At 38.6% G+C, this 19,899-nt stretch overlaps 1 protein-coding gene and 1 pseudogene across 4 annotated transcripts in view; one reads left to right on the plus strand and one right to left on the minus strand.

Moving 5' to 3' along the window:
* The first annotated feature begins 2 nt into the window (after positions 1–2).
* POC5 (POC5 centriolar protein) overlaps positions 3–19,899 on the plus strand; it is a 42,092-nt gene continuing 22,195 nt past the window's right edge. The window contains exons 1-8 of one of the 4 annotated variants that reach the window (XM_040450476.1): positions 3–167; positions 1,439–1,484; positions 3,527–3,622; positions 8,756–8,897; positions 10,793–10,879; positions 13,286–13,491; positions 15,173–15,349; positions 18,623–18,727. In XM_040450476.1, coding sequence (XP_040306410.1) covers positions 3,539–3,622; positions 8,756–8,897; positions 10,793–10,879; positions 13,286–13,491; positions 15,173–15,349; positions 18,623–18,727 — 801 coding nt within the window. In that variant the 5' untranslated portion in view covers positions 3–167; positions 1,439–1,484; positions 3,527–3,538. Of the gene's footprint in view, positions 168–1,438; positions 1,485–3,525; positions 3,623–8,755; positions 8,898–10,792; positions 10,880–13,285; positions 13,492–15,172; positions 15,350–18,622; positions 18,728–19,899 lie in introns of those variants that run through there. The other 3 variants (XM_040450468.1, XM_040450481.1, XM_040450492.1) reach the window with 3 other exon arrangements.
* Positions 16,841–17,198, minus strand: LOC121014368 (cytochrome c-like; annotated as a pseudogene).

Consider the following 19,899-nt stretch of genomic DNA (forward strand, 5'->3'; position numbering starts at 1 on the left):
CAGGTTGCTGAAGCTCCGGGCCAATGCACAGGGCCGTCCTTTATTCTTCTGTGCAGTTTGAAACTGTCAGGCTGCTGCCAAGGTAGCGGCGGTACCACTGTTATTTTAGCGGCGACGCGGCGAGGAGACGCGGAGGGAGGCGTCCGGGTTTGTGAAGAGTCGCAACGGTGAGTAGCGGCGCCCCGGCGAGTTCCGCGCCCCGGGCGGAGGCAGTGGAGTGGGGTTTAAAGTGTCTTAGCTCGAGTTTCCGCCCCGGGGGCTCCTATACCACGCCCCGAGGCGTGGGCTGTGTGCTGTTCTGCGGGGCAACGAGGTACTGAAGTTTTCCTTCCAAGGCGTCCGGGAAGAGAGGGCAGGAGTGGGGGGTACTTGAAGTATAACGATTACTGTCGCCGTGGGTTCTGATCATTTAAAACGACAAAGTAACCATGTCTAACGTGTTTTTCTTTTGTTGTTGTTTGTTTTTAAGAGTTCGATTCAAACAAGGGTGATAAGAAGGTGAGTGAAGAGAACCTCTACCCTTTGCTTACTCACAACTGCTGTCGCCCTAGGCTGCTAGTCCCTTATGAGGGGAGGAGCTGGCGCGCCCCTTCTCCTTTCCTGCAGCTAAGATGGGTGAAGAGCACAGGGACGTCACCCAGCTGCCAGCTCGCACATTAATTCCCTCTTCCTCTGTCTCTTGGGGTTGCATTTGAATTCCTGGACCCCTTTTTCCTTATCAGCCAGGTATTTACCAAGAGGTAATTTGATTTCTTTGGCTGTCAAGAAGCACCCAGAACTTTTCTCTTGGTTTCTGGTATCTTGGGTTAGAGAGTACTGGTAATTTAGTGAACTGATTCACATCCGCCACCCATTAAAGCAAGCTTCATTTTTCTTCTTTGTTTCTGAACCTAGAAAGAGTAAGAAAATGCAAGTGTGGTAGGGTTTCAAAGAAATTGTCCTACCTTGCTGGCCTCATAGCAGCGCTGATGGCAGATTTATAGCATATTTTCCAAAAATACAGTAGTTGCTTTATGGCTGCAGTATCTCTATTCAGAAACTCTTTTTGAAGTCTCACCTTACTTTTCAGCTTACTTGTTTTTTGAATAGTCAGCACCAGCCCACCTCCACTCCTATTATCTACGCAGTATGCAAATACAGCCTAAAAGAAGTAAATGAAAACAGAAATGAACCAGGTTACCACAGTGGTGGATTTGAAGTCCATGAAGCAGTCCTTCCTTGCTGGGAATGTGTGTGCTTATTTTATCCTCCCTAATTGGCTTAACTAAAGACAGTCATGCTGAGATTTAGTTTACTTATGTGTATAGCCAGTAATACTCATCCAGTAAAGCTAAGTTTCCATCAACAAGTCCCAACCTATGTTTCCATTCTAATAATGTACTTTTCTCTGTGTCGGCCCTGTCTACTTCAGTTTCCTTATTTCTCATTTATTTTTCAGGCCAGTGTGACTGAGACCTGTTGCACCTTCCACTGAAATTGTTTAGGTAAATGTCAGCAACATCCTTACTGCCATGTTCAAGAGACCCCAACTTTCATCTTTCTTTGGCATCTGACTCTACACTCTGTTCCTCAAGTTTTTATGATGCTTTTTTCCCTGATAGTTCTCCCATTCTGACTTTCCTGTTTTTGCTCGCTCTTCTCTTCCCCTTTAAACGTTAGTGTTTCTACTTTTAACCCTCTTCTCACTACAGTAGCAGTGAGGTACTTTATTAGAGGTATAGTCCCCTCTGAACACATATTAGAAGCTAGGGATCCTCTTACTAGAAAAATACATGTGTATTTATACTAAAAATATTGCATATAATTTGGGTGTATGGACCTCAGAATAAGAACTCTTTCTAGGGGCACCTGGGTGGCGCAGTCGGTTAAGCGTCCGACTTCAGCCAGGTCACGATCTCGCGGTCCGTGAGTTCGAGCCCCGCGTCAGGCTCTGGGCTGATGGCTCAGAGCCTGGAGCCTGTTTCCAATTCTGTGTCTCCCTCTCTCTCTGCCCCTCCCCCGTTCGTGCTCTGTCTCTCTCTGTCCCAAAAATAAATAAACGTTGAAAAAAAAAAAAAAAAAAAGAACTCTTTCTAACACTCGTTTTCATAGGTCATCTTACCCTCTTCCTTTTTCAGCATTTCCCATTATGCTGATGATTCCTCAAACTATCTCTAGCCTGTACCTCCAGTGCTCATTGCTTAACTCCAGGAAGCACCATTTTCATTGTAGCCATTGTGAATGGCAATCCTTGGTGTGCAGTATAATGGATGTGGCCATATCCTGCATACATGCAGCTTCACTACAGTGCCTCATAGGTACCTCACACCCAACTCGTCTCATATTGAACCCACTCTCCTTCTTCCCGACCTGCTTACCTTCCTACATTTCTTGTCTTGGTTAGTGGCACTATATTATCCATCTAATTACCCAAGTCAGAAATTGGAAAGCCATCAACATTCCAAGACCAGCCTGATCGTGTTATCACTTGTTGAAATATTATAATAATATATCTAGAATAAAGACTACATTTTTTTTGACATAACGTAATCACGATCTTCCATGTTCTGGCTGCTTCCTACCTTGCCTGTTCCATCCTTAGCCAAGCCTTGCTTTGCACCCTTTGCTTCAGTGTTACGAACTACTTACATTCCTGGCATACATGCCCATGCCTCTGTGTCTTTGCTTCTGCTCTAATGCCTAGCATAGCCTTACATCTTTTATCTGCCTTTGTCTTTCAGGTCTCAATACCAGTTTATCTTCTCAATTAACACGTACTCTGGCTCATTCCCGCTTTGTCACTCTCATGATCCCACCCCATGAAAAATAGCTACTCCTGGCCTCCCTGCTTTGTACCTCTTTTGTTTTAGGGCCTACTAGCGTATATACATCTGGCTGTCTCTACAGATTGTAAAGTCCATAAGGACCAGGACTTCGTCATCTTACGTTCCTCACCACTGTTTTCCATGCAACTGGTGTTCAGATACTTTGAATAGTCCCTACTTGTCCTTTAAATAACTTATTTACTTGTTACTAAAAATACTTTTATTTTTTGGGACAAGACTTTTGACAGGTTTTCTATGGTATATAAGAATCTCTTGTTCTGTATAGGCTTGCTTTCCTAAAATAATATTCCCAAAACGTATGTTTCTTGGGCAAAGAATGTGCACAAATTGTTTATTCTCTCTTGGCTCAGTAAAATGCACAGCACGCAGGTTGCCACCCATTGTTGAAGAACAGTCATCACACTCTATTAATCTCAACAGGTCCATTGTGGATTTGTCCAAGGAGCTTCCATTTCTCTTTAACCTTTCATACATTTGTGTCATCTCCTTGACTACATGAAAAACTCACTAATGTTGGGAACTGAGCCTCCTGCTATTCTTTTCTTGCCTGGTTATTTTATCTGTGGGTGCTCATTGTGTTGAATATTTAAACATACCACATGATTATTGTTTACAGGTTAGGATGTATATACATAGAAAACATGTTATGTTAGTTTAAATATCACCAGAAGAAAACTAAAGTTAGTTTCCATTGTTTGTAGTATTTGTACAGAATGTCATCAGATGAGGAGAAATGCTCACTGCCAGTTATGAAGAATGACTCTGACCGAGGCAGTTCTGTCTCTTCAGATCTTCAGGTAGGAAGACATGTCTAAATTTGTTGTGACTTTTATGAGGTGACAATATGTGACAAGTGACAATATGAGTGAAACAAGTGACAATATGAGGGAAAACTAGGAATACATTTTTCATGTATTCGTGCCATTTACATTTATAATTATGTATATGGTGTATGATGTGTATATATACTGTATATATTTATGTATATTAATGTATATATATTTATGTATATATGTGTATGGTGTATAATGTATATCATCATAATAATATGATTGAGCATTGAGAATTATTTCACAGACTTTGGGACATACCTTACATTGTTTGAACCTTTCAGAAAATAATCCTGAACTCTTCAAACCCTCTGTGCAAAGGCTTCAAACAGCACAATGAGAGAAGCTGGAAATCTCAAGAAACATTTTTTTCTTGAGATTTTCTCAACTATCTCTTCTGAATGCTGCTTTCACTTTAATGCAAATTAATACACTATCAAACCATCCACAGTTCTGGGACCTTAGATGCCCTGGTGTTCTACTCCAGGTTCTAGTCCCTGTTGCTACAACGTTCAACACATTCTGCTGCCCAGGACCTGGACAGTGACAGATAAATTAACTACAGAAGGTGTGGTTTTTACATGAACTGTTTTAAATTTCTTTTATTTGTAAAAAAATTTTTTTCATGTTTATTTATTTTTGAGTGACACAGAGACAGAGCACGAGCAGGGGAAGGGCAGAGAGAGAGGGAAACACAGAATCCGAACCAGGCTCCTGGCTCTGAGCCGTCTGCACAGAGCCCGACGTGGGGCTCAAACTCACAGACTGTGAGATCATGACCTGAGCTGAAGTTGGACACTTAACCAACTGAGCCACCCAGCCACCCCTGTTTTATTTCTAAATGTTTTATTATCAGAAATATGGACTCTGACTTCTAGAGTAGATTTTATTTTTTTATTTTTTTTAATGTTTATTTCTGAGACAGAGCATGAGCGGGGGAGGGCAGAGAGAGAGGGAGACACAGAATCCGAAGCAGGCTCCAGGCTCTGAGCTGTCAGCACAGAGCCCGACCCAGGGCTCGAACTCACAAACTGTGAGATCATGACCTGAGTGAAAGTCAGTCGCTCAACCGACTGAGCCACCCAGGCACCCCAAGAGTAGATTTTAAATGAGAGATCACTGATACGGTACATCTTGAGTCTTATAGTCCTCTTAAGTATCACTTAGGAGGGGGAAAAGCTGGACATTATGTTTATGCCTAAATAGAGTTAAGTTGTTACTGACACTGTGTAATAGGAGAAAAGTTTTAGGAAGATATTTTATGAAACATATATGATTCTTTAATTGAAATTACTGATTTAGAAGTTGGAAAGCTATTGGAAAAATATCTGTGAATATTTACTAAGATAAAAGTAGTCTGGAGTTGTGACATTGATATTTCATCCTTGTCTTCCGTTTGGATGTACTTTTACCTAGTGCTGTCTTTTAAGGTGACAGTGCTTTCCTGCACTCTTTATCCCTGCCTTTTTCAGACTTCCTTCAGGAGAGTACTGATTAACTCATTTATACTTGTGATATTGTGATTTATAATAAGAAATATATTTTGGTCTTTATCCCGTGTTTTGCACATTTTCAGAAAACTTTGAAATTTCCTAAATGATAGTGATAAATGCGTTTGTTATGCTAATGAGGTGACTTTTGGACCCCGCTTAAGGATTGGGGCTGGTTGCTGGGAGCGGACCACATGCTTACAGATTTGGAACTTTTAGTAGTGCCACCCACCGTGAACTCCAGGAAGCGGGGAGAGGCTGCAGGTTGAGTTCGGTCACCAGTGGCCAATGATTTCATCAATCATACCTGTGTGATGAATCCTCCATAAAAACCCAATGGGAGAGGGTTCAGAGAACTTCCAGCTCGGTGAATGTGTGGAGGCTCTGGATGACTGCCATTCTAGGAAGGTGCAGAAGCTTTGCCCCCCTTCCCCATACCTTGTGCTTTGTCTCTTCCATCTGTCTGTTTCTGAGTTCTGTCCTTCTATAATAAACTGATAATCTAATGAGTAAAATGTTTCTCTGAGTTCAGGAAATGTAAGTTTAAATCTCAGACATGTGTTGTTGTTTTGTTTTTGTTTTTAATGTTTATTATTTACTTTTTGAGAGAGAGAGAGAGAGAGAGACAGAGCATAAGTGGGGGAGGGGCAGGGAGACAGGGAGACACAGAATCCAAAGCAGGCTCCAGGCTCTGAGCTGTCAGCACAGAGCCTGATTCAGTTCTCAAATTTCACGAACCGCAGGATCATGACTTGAGCTGAAGTCGGATGCTGAACTGACTGAGCCACCCAGGCACCCCCAAAACTAGACGTGTTTATTGTCATGAAGGGGACATCTCCAACAAAGGAGTTGACTATAGCAACATGAAGATCATTCTGATGATTGAGATTTCTTTCCATGATTCTCTCTTTGGAGTGTCTCTGTTTCTCTTCTGCCATTAGCCTTAACATGTTAAAATCTGTATTTGCTATAACTTTTACTGCATATAGGTAATCCATGTTAACTATGCAAAACAACGCTGAAACTGACACCAACTCACTTCTTTACATTTAATTACCCTAAAGACTTGTAATTTTCAAACATCTACCAGCATAAACCCTTTTTTTCAAACAATTTTACTTCAAATTCCAATATAAAAAGGTTAAAGTAGAAGTATAATTGCATAGATTTATATTATAAATTCAAATCTGTGACATTTCCATCTCACAAAGTCAGCAAAAACAATGAAGCTGCCTTAAATGTACATTTGACATTGGTGGATAATAGGAGACCTAGCATAGTTTGATAAGCCTAAGTGACCATTTTGCTTCTATATTTTATTTGGGCTATAAAATATCAAGAAAATTCTGATTCTTAACATAAGTAGTTGAGAATGATGGCTTGTTTGTTTTAATATAGTTGACACACACTGTTACATTAGTTTCACGTGTACAGCATAGTGATTCGACTTCTCTATGCATTATGAAAAAATGGTAGCTGTTTAAAAACCTATCTCATCTGCAAGTAAACTGACCCAAAACATAAAAAAAGGATTGATAGAAAAGTTTTTATTCATTGTTGAATCACCAACAAAGTCTGTCACTTCTTCAAACTTTTTATAATCTGCAAATCACCCAAGAAGCACCCAGAAGACTCAAATTTGGAATACGTGCTAAAACCCTTTGTATTATGATAAGCATGTAACAAAGGAATGAAGTCATTTGCTACCCTGCACAGCTCATCACTCTCCTGAGGAGGGACTGGCGCCAGCAGATGTGCTTGAGTTTGAGTTTGTAATTGATGGGCCCACATGTGTTAGAGTTGTGTGTTCACCTGCACAGGTGTGATTCCTAAAACAAAAATCAAACCTGTGCAGAGCCACAACCTGACATGTTTACAGCAGCTTGACATGTACATCGATGGCAGGAACAGCTTTATTCCAACCAACAACAAAAAAAAAAAAAATTGAGAATTTATAGTTTGGGGCCAGTTAAAATTTAGCACATGTGGTATATGTGATAGTGCTTGCTCCTTTTACTACTGTTTGTAAAAGAGTTAAATAGCTTAAAAAATGAAATTTGAATAAAACAGCGTGGATCCCCTGAAACACCTTCTTGGAAACTAGCTAGAAATGCAGTGATACTGACTACCGACTCAGGATACAAGGTAGTTCTGACTACAAAAGTCTGAGGGTAATTACGTCTGTTCCCTTGGAAAGCACCAAGATACTTATTTCGGTCATCTGTGATGTAACGATGGCTGGAAACTTGGGTGTGGTGGTCAGTTAAATATTCTTAACCAAAGAAAACCATAGGGAAAGAGTAAGGATTGCTGATTTTCACATACCTACTGAAGATCGTTCTTTGATTTAGACAGAATTTTTCTGAATTCACTTGAGCACATACTGTGCCACTTCACAGAGGCAGTTTCAAGCATCAGTTATCTTCATACTGAAGATGAATCCAAATAACAAGGCAGTTATGACTAATGAAATGATGACAGTTCTATATTGGAACTAAACTACTTATGGGGAAAAATTAACACAAAAGAATCCTTTAGAATAATAACATTTAATGGTCTTGAAAACCTTCCCCCCAGTTTTTTTTAATGCAAAGACATTCTCTGGGTCTGTGAATACGACTCTTAGAAATTACTCTTTTTTTTTTAATGTTTTTATTTATTTTTGAGAGCAGGGGAGGGGCAAAGAGAGAGGGAAACAGTAGATCCACAGCAGGCTCTGTGCTGACAGCAGAGAGCCCAAGGTGGGACACAAACTCACAAACCATGAGATCATAGACTGAGCTGAAGTCAGATGGTTAACTGAGGTATCAGGTGTCCCATGAAATGACTTCTTGTAGGACTATTTGGTACATCATGACCAATCGCTTGTGAATGTCAACTAAATTCCAGTATATTTTTTTAATTCGCAGATACCATTTTTTGATATGGCTAAAGAAATAACTGTCTATGTGAGAAAATTCCAATTTTGTTTTAAACTTGAGGAATATTACTGTAAGGTCTACACTTTGTGACCTGTATTTTTTATCGCTTCTCAGGTGCCTTGCAGTTGCCACTAGGTAGAATAGAACAAACAGGCTACATTTGTGTTCTCTTTTTATCGTCAGTATTTCTTTTTCTCTTCCAATATTTCCCTTACGCTCTTTCCATGCTATGAAAAGACCCTCCAGGTTGTTGCTGCGTTGGATGGTAGCTGTCAGTAAAAAGAGCCAAAACCACTTTTCATCTCTAGACCACGCTATTGTGGAGTCTTTGGAAGCCACACCTTCAAACTAAATTTCAGAAAAGCAGAGAAATGTCTATGTCTCTGCCCACCTGCAGGGTGGGCGTTTCTGCTTTGTAGATTGTTAACTGGTCTCAGGCAACTACACTAGGTAATCTTTGTGTCACGATTGCTAAATTGGCATCTGAAGGAATCTATCTGGCTAGAAGAAATTTGGGTAGGTCTATTTGTTGGGTTTCTGTTTTTAAGAAAGTACACCTTCCTTACTACATCGAGGTACTGTTTTGAGAACTGAAGTAAAGAGTAGCTTCGACTATGCCTTTATCGTTCTTTGCCTGAATGTCCATTGTGACCGTTTATGATACATTATTTGTTTTTGGCTTCTCATAGGAAGAGTATGAAGAACTGCTTCGTTATGCTATTGTGACTCCAAACATTGAGTCGAGAGCTTCACAGCCGTGTCATTCTAAAGGAGAAGTGGTGCCAGATGTTAGGATTCCTACTGTAGTAGATGATATTCTTCATAATCAAGGTTATGTATATTTTGAAAGATATTTCTTAATTTGTTATTGAGCTTATTAATGCCGTTGACTTAGAGTTCCAGAAATGCTTCTCCAGTGATTCTTCTTAATCACTCATGTGTATCACTATCATCTGGGAAGTGTTTTCCATTTTAATATGTTACTCTTGGCTCTTGTGCGACAGCTGGATATTTATATGAACTTTGTTTAAACTATTACATGAAAAATAAAAGCAAAAAAAATAAATAAAATGAAAGCAACACTATAGCCATAGCATGCCTGTCAGTGGAGTAAATTGCATCTAATTGTTCTAGTAATTATATACCAGGATTATCTTGGAAACTAAATGCCCAAGGCCCCAAATTAAAGATGCTCCATTGGTAGCCCTCAGAACCACTTAAGTTTGTGAACCATGTCCTAGGACTTTGTCGGCAGCATTTCTGTTAACGTGGAAGACTGTTTAAATTATCACCACAAGGGTGAACCCATTTTGGACTACGTCATTGACAGAATTGAGAGTTAATACAAGCCAGGATGTGTGTTGATAGGTGAATGAAAGGTGGAGAAAGGAAGATAAAGCTCCTTTCACCTATCCATTCTTTATTTGGTAAAGTACAGGATCCCAAACAACTCGCTGTAAAAAAGTATTCCTTCAAAGGGCACAGAAAACCCTCCAAAGATAGGCCTGGTGATGGGTAGTTATCAACAGTAGGCGTAACTCCAGGGATGTCTCCTTGAAGGCACATGAAACAGCCTACTCAGAATCAACAGGCTCCTGGGGTTCCGATAAGTTACAGCCCTAGTATTTTGTTCCTGTCTCTTGGTAGACATGGATTATCCATTGCTAGACTTCAGCATACTGCACTCGATCATCAAGTAGGGCCAGAACCATAAAATGCATATATTTACTTTACCACCACAATATTTTACCCCGAAACATTTTCTGCCCAAATTTTAATTGATATTCAAGAGGCAGGGCCCCGGGGTTCATTCATTGTATATCAGTGATCTTGACCATGTTTTGATTAACCTGGGTACCTGAGCCTGTAGTTCCTGTTGAACACACCCAAAGGGCTGCATACTCTCTTACAAAATATGTAACTAGTCAATCCGTGTGTTCACCTGTATGTCCCTCCCTTAAGGGGGTCACCAGACACTTGCTTCCTTGCTGTACTGTTGTTCCCAGTGACACAACATTGGAGTCCTCTCCTTGCCGTGGCTCTCCAACCTTTCAAGGTCATCACTTGGGATTTAAGACCCCTGTTCTTCTCTAGCATGGAAGATAGTATTTATTTGTTTATACTCTGCCTTTTCGAAAAAGGATTTGAGATCTAAGTAGACAACATGCAGTGAATTTAGATATCTTGATTCACACGAAGATTGATAAGTATATGTAAGTTCATCATCCCATTCTTTCCTCTTGGTATTGCTGTTGCTTGATGTAAGTGAGGTATGTTGAAGTTGCCAAAGTATATATAAGCCTTCCACACAGCCATTCTTGTGAGGTTTTCCCCCATTTTATTTCCACCGTGTATTGACCAGTGGTTCCTGAGCTGCAAGTGAGGGAACCAGTGTCACTTTAGCTTGACGGCAGTAGGCCCCTGGAATTATCCAGTGTAAGATTGCATAGCTTCCAAGTTCTAATGTCATTCATCCACTCAGTCTCTTAGTGTGAACTGAATGCTACAGTAGGCTGAATTCTCTTCCATCTATATTTGGTGGGTAAAATTGAGCTTTTGTCCTTCTCTTTGTTCTTTGGCTTAGTGTTCCTCTATCCCCGGCATGTTGTATTTTGCTGTTCTAAAATCCTATGTACTGCTACCCTCTTAAATTAAGTATGTGTGATTAGGCATTTGATATAAGAGTGGTTTGGTTTAATAGAAAAATTATTTTATTTTATTTTCAGCAGGAAATAGCCCTGTAGTAAAAGAAACAAGGATGGAAGTTGGAAAAGGATGTGATTTGAATATTTCAAGTCATTCAAAGACAGATGGTATGACTTTTCCTCAGTTTGTTTTTATTAACATACAACATTTTGTGGTTTGATGAATTTTATTTGTGTAGTAAGAGGAATCATTTCAGCATATTACTCATTGGCATGATTTTAAAATGCTGCTGTTGCTGATTTATTAACTAATACTATTTAAAATAATTTCTCAAAATTCTAAAATAGTACAATTAAGACAAGTTAATGTATTACAGTGTGTGGCATCCTTTCTTAAAACTGCTAGATTAGAGGGCAGTACTTTAAAAGATTTCATGGGAGTCAGCTAATTTGGCCAATTTCAATGTTTTCATGAACCAGTGCATTCTTTCCCAACATTCAGGCATTTATGTACCAACTTAGTGATTTTTGTCCTATCTTTATACCCCTTGTTCTGTCATTTTTTCTTTAGATATATTCATTTTTAGCTTAAATTCATTAGAAGAAAAATTTGTGTCATTACTGATTATAGAATAAAACTAATATACCCTTTATAAATAGAAAGCAATGGTAAAAATAAATGCAACTAACAATTAGTAAGTTTTGATTGAATACTGCTGGTGATGTGTTCAGCCTGAAATCTGCTTTTCCTTGGTTGAAAGGAGAGATGAGCAAATGTTACAGAGGTTATAAAAGCACACTAGCACCAGATTGAAGTGATTAAATAATTAAAATAGAACAGTCTTCTTGCTCTGTGATATAATGTTATTTAATGTACGGGCCATGTAAGCCACCCTACAAGAAATGCCTCTAACCTTTGGTTTGCTCACTTGTACATAAAAGGCTTGGGCGGTATAACACTTGGGGACCTTTCAAGTTCTTCAGTGATGTGATTCTCTTTTTCAAAAGGTGGATATATGTTTAAAAATTAAAAATCAGAGGAGTGCCTGGGTGGCTTAGTCGGTTAAGCGTCCAACTTTGGCTCAGGTCATGATCTCACGGTTCATGAGTTCGAGCCCCATGTCAGGCTCTGTGCTGACAGCTCAGAGCCTTGAGCCTGCTTTGGATTCTATGTCTCCCTCTCTCTCTCTCTGCCCCTCCCCTGCTCACATTCTGTCTGTCTCAAAAATAAATAAACATTAAAACAATTTTTTTTAAATAAGTAAAAATAAAAAATCAGAGCCTATTGCTTTTCCCATGGGTGCAGATATTGTTGGTGAAATCTAGTGAAAGAGAACATTCATGTGCTTTGTCACTCTGCTTTATTCTCTAGGTTTATTCTTCAGAGTATGGAGGTGGTGTTTCATAGTTGACTAGCCTGAACCATTTACTGAATAAATTTTTTATGTAAAACATATATATTAGAGCGTGATTTTCCCTTTTGCAAAGAGTTCTTGATTTACTTTCAAGTAACAAGTTCTACAGTAGATTTATCTGTTTGACTCATCTCATTGACCAAGGAAAAGAAGAAGGCCTTTCAGTCTTGGTTATTAGGACCCTTGTAACAAAAGTGAGATAGGTGAGAAATGATAAACCGTCTCTAATTCCAGCATACATGTGTGATAAAATAGTAATCTTTTCTGTTTTGTGCTTTTGAAAGGTAGATGCCTGTTCTGGCACTGGCTTTCACCCCTACATCTATCCTCCACCCCAGCCCACTACCCTCTACCATGTATATGGGCAGAGGATGGAAATTATATACATATATGTGTATACATATATAGACGTGTATATTTTCACCTGTATGTTGAAGGCTAACAGTGTGCCTTACAACTGAGTATCTGTTAAAACTAAACTACTCTTTGTACTTACAGTGTTGAATTTTACTGGTGTTAAAACCGTCACCAGTGTGTTACATAAAGTAATAATGACCTATAGACAACCTATAGACCTATAGACAACCACTGGGACCTTGGTCCATTACTTAACCCTTTCTCTCTCTCTCTCTCTCTCCCTCTCTCCCTCTCTCCCTCTCTCCCTCTCTCCCTCTCTCTCTCTCTCTCCCTCTCCCTCTCTCTCTCCCTCTCCCTCTCTCTCTCCCTCTCCCTCTCCCTCTCCCTCTCTCTCCCTCTCTGTCTCTCTGTCTCTCTGTCTCTCTCTCTTTTTTTCTGAGAGAGAAAAAGAAGGGGATGGGTTGGAGAGGGGCAAAGGGAAAGAGAGAGAATCCCAAAAGGCTCCATGCTCAGTGCAGAGCCTAACATGGGACTTGATCCCACACCTCAGGATCATGACTTGAGCCAAAATCAAAAGTCACGTGCTCAACTTGTAAAGTTGACAAGAGTCATGTGCTCTCTTTCTCTCAAAATAAATAAATAAACACTAAAAAAAAAAAAAAGAGTAAGTAAATTGAAAGGTTATTTCTCTGCATTTTCCTCTACTTCTGAAGGTCACTGACGTCTCACCTTCCACTGGAATTTCTTACCATTTGGGTTATTCTCAATCTGGCCTGACCACAACAACTTTCCTCTATTCCAGGGTCATCACCAGTGTTGTCACCGAGGAAGCCTTCTCACCCGGTCATGGACTTTTTCAGTTCCAACCTCTTAGGTGATTCTTCCTCACCAGCATCTGTTTCTAGTCATGCAGATGCCCATGAAATCGTTGTAAGCGATTTTCTTATTTCTGATGAAAACCTTCAGAAGATGGAAAATGTACTTGATCTTTGGAGTTCAGGACTTAAGGTATTACAGTTGTTCAGTTACAGTTGTTTCATATGTAGTATAACAGTTTTGCTCTTGATTCCACTATTTCCTGTTCTTTTCTTTGAATCAAAAGATTTTGTGAAAAAAATCTTTAGTTTCCTTAGAAGATTAGTCCAGTGTTTTAAGTCTGTACTTCTCAGTCTTTAATATCTGTATGCATCATCTGGGAATCCTGTTAAACCAGCTTGTCAGTTGGTCTTGACCAGGGCCCAAGATTATGCATTTCTAACAAGCTCCCAGGTGATGCTACTAGATCAGAAACCATGTTTTGAATTAGCAAGGTTTTCAGTAGTTGTTGAACAGCTCTGTATGTTCCACTGAACTTCTCGGGTGTTTTGAAAGACTAAGCCTACGTGTGACAAAGATACCTATTGAATCCTTACCATCTCATAGCTGTGACGAATGAAGATGTCTCCTTTTGTATGTAACACAGCATCCAGTTTTAGCAACGTGTATTCATTTTGTAGCTGCTTACAGCAACCACCTTGTGTAACTGGTAAGTCTATAAAAGCTGACTATTTTAGTGGTGGTATTGGCCTCTAAATAAAATAAGGTATTACGGAAGTGGCAAATTTTTTTCTATTTAAAATATAATGGAAGGGTGCCAGGGTGGGTCAATGTTAACCCTCTGACTCTTGGTTTTGGCTCAGGTCATGATCTTGTGTTTTGTGAGTTCAAGCCCTGCATTGGGCTCTGTGCTGATAGTGTGGAGCCTGCCTTGGATTCATTCTCTCTCTCTCTCTCTCTCTCTCTCTCTCTCTCTCTCTCTCTCTCCCCTTCTCTCTCTCTCCCCCCCTCTCTCTCTGCCCCTCCCCTGCTCGTGCACTCTCTCTCTCTCAAAAGAAATAAACTTTAAAAAATATATATACATATATATAATGGAGAAAATGACAGTTTTTCTGAAACATCGTTTGAGAAAACTGAATATTCACATATATGGTGAAATTACAGTTCTGAGGGTTTTATGGCATTTTTATTTCTCTATTATTGGGAACCATAAATTCTAGAAATAATCTTTTAGTATAGTTTTTACCATTTTCCCCCTTGGAACAGGTTTCATATCTGTGTCATGGTGTAAGTGCTACCGCTAATCACGTAATCTGTTCTCTGTTCAGTTAAGCATATTATTAGGCAGTTGTTTTGATAACATGATTATTTGGTATTTTTACTTATGCCATTCAGTAGGGGGAAAGGGATCAGACTTAGCAATTTGTGGTAAGATGGCCTCTGTGATAAACAATTTGGGGAAAGAAAGCGTCAACCCCCCTGGTTTCCGTTATCCACCTCTATCTAAATAACTTCCCAGGCCGTGGCTGAGCCAAGGCCATACTCTGACTTTTGCCCTCCTTGATCTATCTTAATATGGACATTAAAGTCCTTGAATAAACCACGGAAGGACCAGAAATTTTTTCAAAGGACAACAAAGTTTCATACAAAGTGACTTAAAGTAGGAAAAAAAAATCCATTTCCTTAGTATGGTGAATGTGACCTGAGAAGAGCCACAACTGTTGAACTTGCAAACGTTTTCATTAGTGTTTTTTATAAATAGCTCTTATGTTGATTGCTTGTACCGATGAGTTTTAATGTTTCTTAATTTCAGTGTAATTTTAAGAAGCAGTACTAACCACACTGCTTAATTGCTGGCATATTTATTTTTCAGACAAACATTATATCTGAACTAAGTAAATGGAGACTTAATTTTATTGACTGGCACCGAATGGAAATGAAAAAAGAGAAAGAAAAACACGAAGCACATTTAAAACAACTGGGCAACCAGATCAACAGTTTGAAGGAGCTGCAAAAAGCCTATGAAATCTCTATTGGGAGAAAAGATGAGGTCTTCACTTTTGTATTTCTTTTTAAGTGAGATGCGGTAAAAATCTTGCTAGGCAATAAATGCCAGGAACTCATTATTTAGGTCATACAAGATACAAAGGGAAGATTGCTTCAGAAACTGAAAAAATAGATACATAGGAATAAGATATATTCTTCCTCTTAAACATGCCAGCGTCTTGTCATTTAATCTTTGTCATCAGCTTCAGTGTGCTCGAAGTTTTAGAAGTATGTGCTGAATGTGGAAACACTAATTTCTGTTCCCCGGTCTTTTTTTCCTAACTGCTCTTAAGAGAACATTGGGGAACCAGCATTACCCACATTTTAAACCATCTTTTTAGGGGTCATTTTAAGTATCTCACATTTTATCGATGCTGTATCTTTCTTCATTGATGATGTCTTTTTCGTTTTATTGATAGACATAGAGAACACTTTTTTTAAAGCTTTTTTTTTTTGATCTGTGATTTTGTTTTTAATTATCTTAAGCCTTATCACATAATTTACAAATTGGTGCTGATGATATTTCTCCTCTACTTTAACCCTTCTAACAAGTTGGCAAAAGCACCAATCATACGTATATGGTAATTCCACAGTTGTATTTTTGAATAGCTGTTTAGAAGACATTCCTGAATTATAACTTAGTAAAGAATTCACAAGCCAAATCTGCTACTATGCCTTATCACACTCAATTTTAAAAGCATCTGACCTTACAGCTCATCTATAAAATGTGAGAACTGTTAATAATTTTTAATACTATACATAAACCACACTAACATGCCTTTCATTAAGCAAAAGGCAACATTTTAAATGGAGGGAATTTTAATTAAATTGGCATAGTTAAGACTAAAAAGATAAAGTGGACATTGCCAGCTTATCTTCAGCCCTTGCCTTTAACAGGCTAATAAACACAACTTGAATCACAGCTGAGTCTTGCTGTTCTGATACAGTGAAGGGATTTCCTCAGTATTTAAATATATTGACATAATCAGCCACATAAATCTAAATAAGTTTAAGTTTAGACATGGCATTTACCATCTCTGTGAAAAGCCGAACATGTAATCAATTCCAATCATATTTTTGAAAGGGGAAAACAATGACAGCACTTGCTGAACCAGAATTCTATCAAAGTTCAAAAAGCGAATCGTACTCCTTTAACCACAAGCTAATCTTATTTAATTTTTTTTTTTTACTGTTTATTTTTGAGAGACAGACATAATGCGAGTGGTTAGGGGCAGAGGGAGAGGGAGACACAGAATCCAAAGTGGGCTCCGGGCTCCGAGCTGTCAGCGCAGAGCCTGACGCGGGGCTCGAACTCACAAGCTGTGACATCATGACCTGAGCCGAAGTCGGACGCTCAGCTGACTGAGCCACCCAGGCGCCCCACAAGCTAATCTTATTTAAATCAGGACTGTTCAAAAGAAATATTCTATCAGCCATTCATGATCTGAATTCTGGTGTATAAGATTTATTTAAATACGGGACACATAAAAAAAGTCATGAGACATTTTTGTTTTGTAATAAATAAGGCAACAGCCAACTATTGTTCCTTAGTAGCTTTTTAGAGATAAGCTATCAAGTCTGCTCTTTCCCCTGCCTTCTTAATGCCAGCGAAGGTCATTTTTGTTCCAGGGATGTACTTCCTGGGATTCTCCAAATAGTCCATCAGTGTCTCCTCTCCCCAGGTGATGCCTTTGTTCTTGTTGGCATCCCTATAAGAAAATCCAGGGGCTTGACCTTTCCCCTAAATAAGCCGTGGCGATTCGGCCCAGTTTTGTGCTTGCCTCCCTTTTCCATGGTATGGCACTGGGTGCACTTCTGAACAAAATCTTCTTGCTCTTCTCAATATCACCCATTTTTAAATCGCTCTTAGGTCGCACGTGAAATGAAGGTACCCACTCACAAGCCGGATGTCCAACCCTCTCTAAAGCTTATTTATTTATTTTGAGAGAGGCGGGGCGGGCAAAGAGAGAATCCCAAGCAGTCTCCTTGCCGTCAGTGCGGAGCCCTGCTCTGGGCTTGAACTCATGAACTGTGAGATCATGACCTGAGCAGAAATTTAAGAGTCGGACACTTAACTGACTGAGCCACCCAAGTGCCCTGAGAATACTTTTTATTTCACTTTACATTAGCCTCTTAAGAACGAGAGAGTAAGGTTCACATCTCTGCTAATTAATTCCACACAGCAGACTGTGCAGTAAATCCATGGCTCCCCCCAGGAGGATGTTAGTTTTCAGAGGCGACAGCTCAGCTCCTGGTCTGCAGATGCAGCACTGTTTTAATGAACTAGATAGAGACTATATATTTTTTTAAATATACATTTCTTTTGATGTTTGGGGTATGATATAAAATCAAACATTTTATATAGTTTACTTTTTTGAAACCCTAGATACTAATGTCACTCATTTTCTCTCTTGCCCTCAAAACTCTATCCTGAGGTTTTAAAATATTTGAAACTTATTTTTTTTTAATTTCAAAGTATCACACATAAAAGAGTATACATGTGTCCAGTCTTTGAAAATGAATAAGATGAACGGCCTGTGCCTTTTAACAGAAATGTGTGCCCTTTTCCACTTTTGAAAATTATTTAAAGAAGAACCAGAATAAATGTCTCTCAATAAATATGCCTAATTTACTAAATCTCACTTTAATGTGGCCAATTTAAAATATATATTTCAATCACTCATTTATTTCTTTATAAGAAAATACCGCCTTAGGTTTTAAAAGCATTCGTAGATTTATTTAAAAAAGAACGAGAATAGCATCACTGAAGAAGTACATTATGGTATAACTCTTGTTGGCTTTTATGAGTTTGTTGAATCCAGAAAATCCTTAAACAGTTAGTGAGCAACTTCTAACCCAAGGTATTAAAGGTACTTAAGGGACCAGAAAGATGTTTAAAACCTGGTCCCTACCCTCAAGTGTCGTGCACAAGGCCTTTCTGTGTATGTGGCAATATTTTCAAATGTGTAGTCATCTTTCTTGAATTAAATGTCAATGACTATTAATTTTATATACATAAACTTTTTTGTGATTATCCAGATACAAATAATAAAGACTTTTCTTTCTTTCCTCTTTTGCTCTCCTTCGTTCATTGATATGTAGTGCATTCAGGTGGACAAGCTTTTTGGTGTTTTTAAAGATAATAATGAGGTTAATTAGATGAATGTAGTAGTGCTCCACAGGTATTCTTTTGAGCCCTTTTTGATATATGTGAAAGTCACTTTACCAATTATTGTTATTGTAACATTACAATAATTGTGTTAATTGCTATTTACAGGTGATTTCTAGCTTGTCTCATGCCATAGGCAAGCAAAAGGAAAGGATAGAGCTGATGAGAACATTCTTCCACTGGCGAATTGGCCATGTTAAATCCAGACAGGATGTAAGTATAAAAACAAAACAATAACTGACAGGTACTAGACTTCTGAACTCAAAAGGTTTAGGATCACATTTTGGAGCTCCTGTTAAAGTCAAAGAAAGATTTGTTTTCTAATAAATCAAAATGAGTTTACAATTTAATGTTGCCTAGATTTTAAAGGAATTTGATTTTGGTGTATTTTGGAAAAAAATACCTCATATTTTATAGACCTATTGATCTATCATCTCCTACTTCATAGTAAGTAAGGATCATAACTGACTTACAAATGCCCTTGTCACAGAACCCTTTTCACAAATTTAAACTCAGATGTGATTGTGTGGAGAAAGAATTGATAATGTCTAACATATCATACGCTTCTTATATTGTTTCTGCTTCACACATGCCTGAAGGTATCCATGTAGTCTCTTCATAAAGAGGCAGTACTGTATTGATACATTATAAAATTGTGTGATCGTTTGTTTTGTAGACTTGACTTAGAGTGAGAATCAAAGAAAGCCATGTCTGTGTAGCTTTTTAAAAATTATCTTTAGTTTGTTTACAATTTAACTGTGATTGTCTTTATTTTAATTAAGTAAGAGTTGAATCAGTATAGCAGAGTAAATATAAACTGAGAGACAGTAATAAATTATTGTATCAGAAGTGGAAAAGATGAGAGGATATGTATATCCCACAAGAAGACAGTATAGAGACTCAAGAGTATAGGGGATAGATGTGTTGTGTGTGTGTGTGTATTTGATGTTTATGTGAGCCATGGAATGATCTCTCTGCATTTAGTTCTGAATACTTAAAGAAAAGGCTATTACAATGGTGGAACAGGATTTCTCCTTGAAGAATAATTCCTAGTGCTTTCATTTTTTTTATGAATCCCAATAGATGGAATCTACATTAATCATAGAGAAAAGAGCTATTTAATGAGTATGCCGTATTTTGAAAGTTATTTACCAACTGACATAATCAGAATATATTATGTTTAAATGTTAGTGGACATAGTGGAGGCTGCCGTCAGTTTTTTTTTTTTTAATATATGAAATTTATTGTCAAACTGGTTTCCATACAACACCCAGTGCTCATCCCAAAAGATGCCCTCTTCAATACCCATCAGCTACCCTCCCCTCCCTCCCACCCCCATCAACCCTCAGTTGTTTTTTTTTTTAATGTTTATTTATTTTTGAGAC

The sequence above is a fragment of the Herpailurus yagouaroundi genome, unplaced genomic scaffold (assembly GCF_014898765.1).
Source record: "Herpailurus yagouaroundi ecotype Mexico unplaced genomic scaffold, PumYag 29, whole genome shotgun sequence".
Lineage (NCBI taxonomy): Eukaryota > Metazoa > Chordata > Mammalia > Carnivora > Felidae > Herpailurus > Herpailurus yagouaroundi.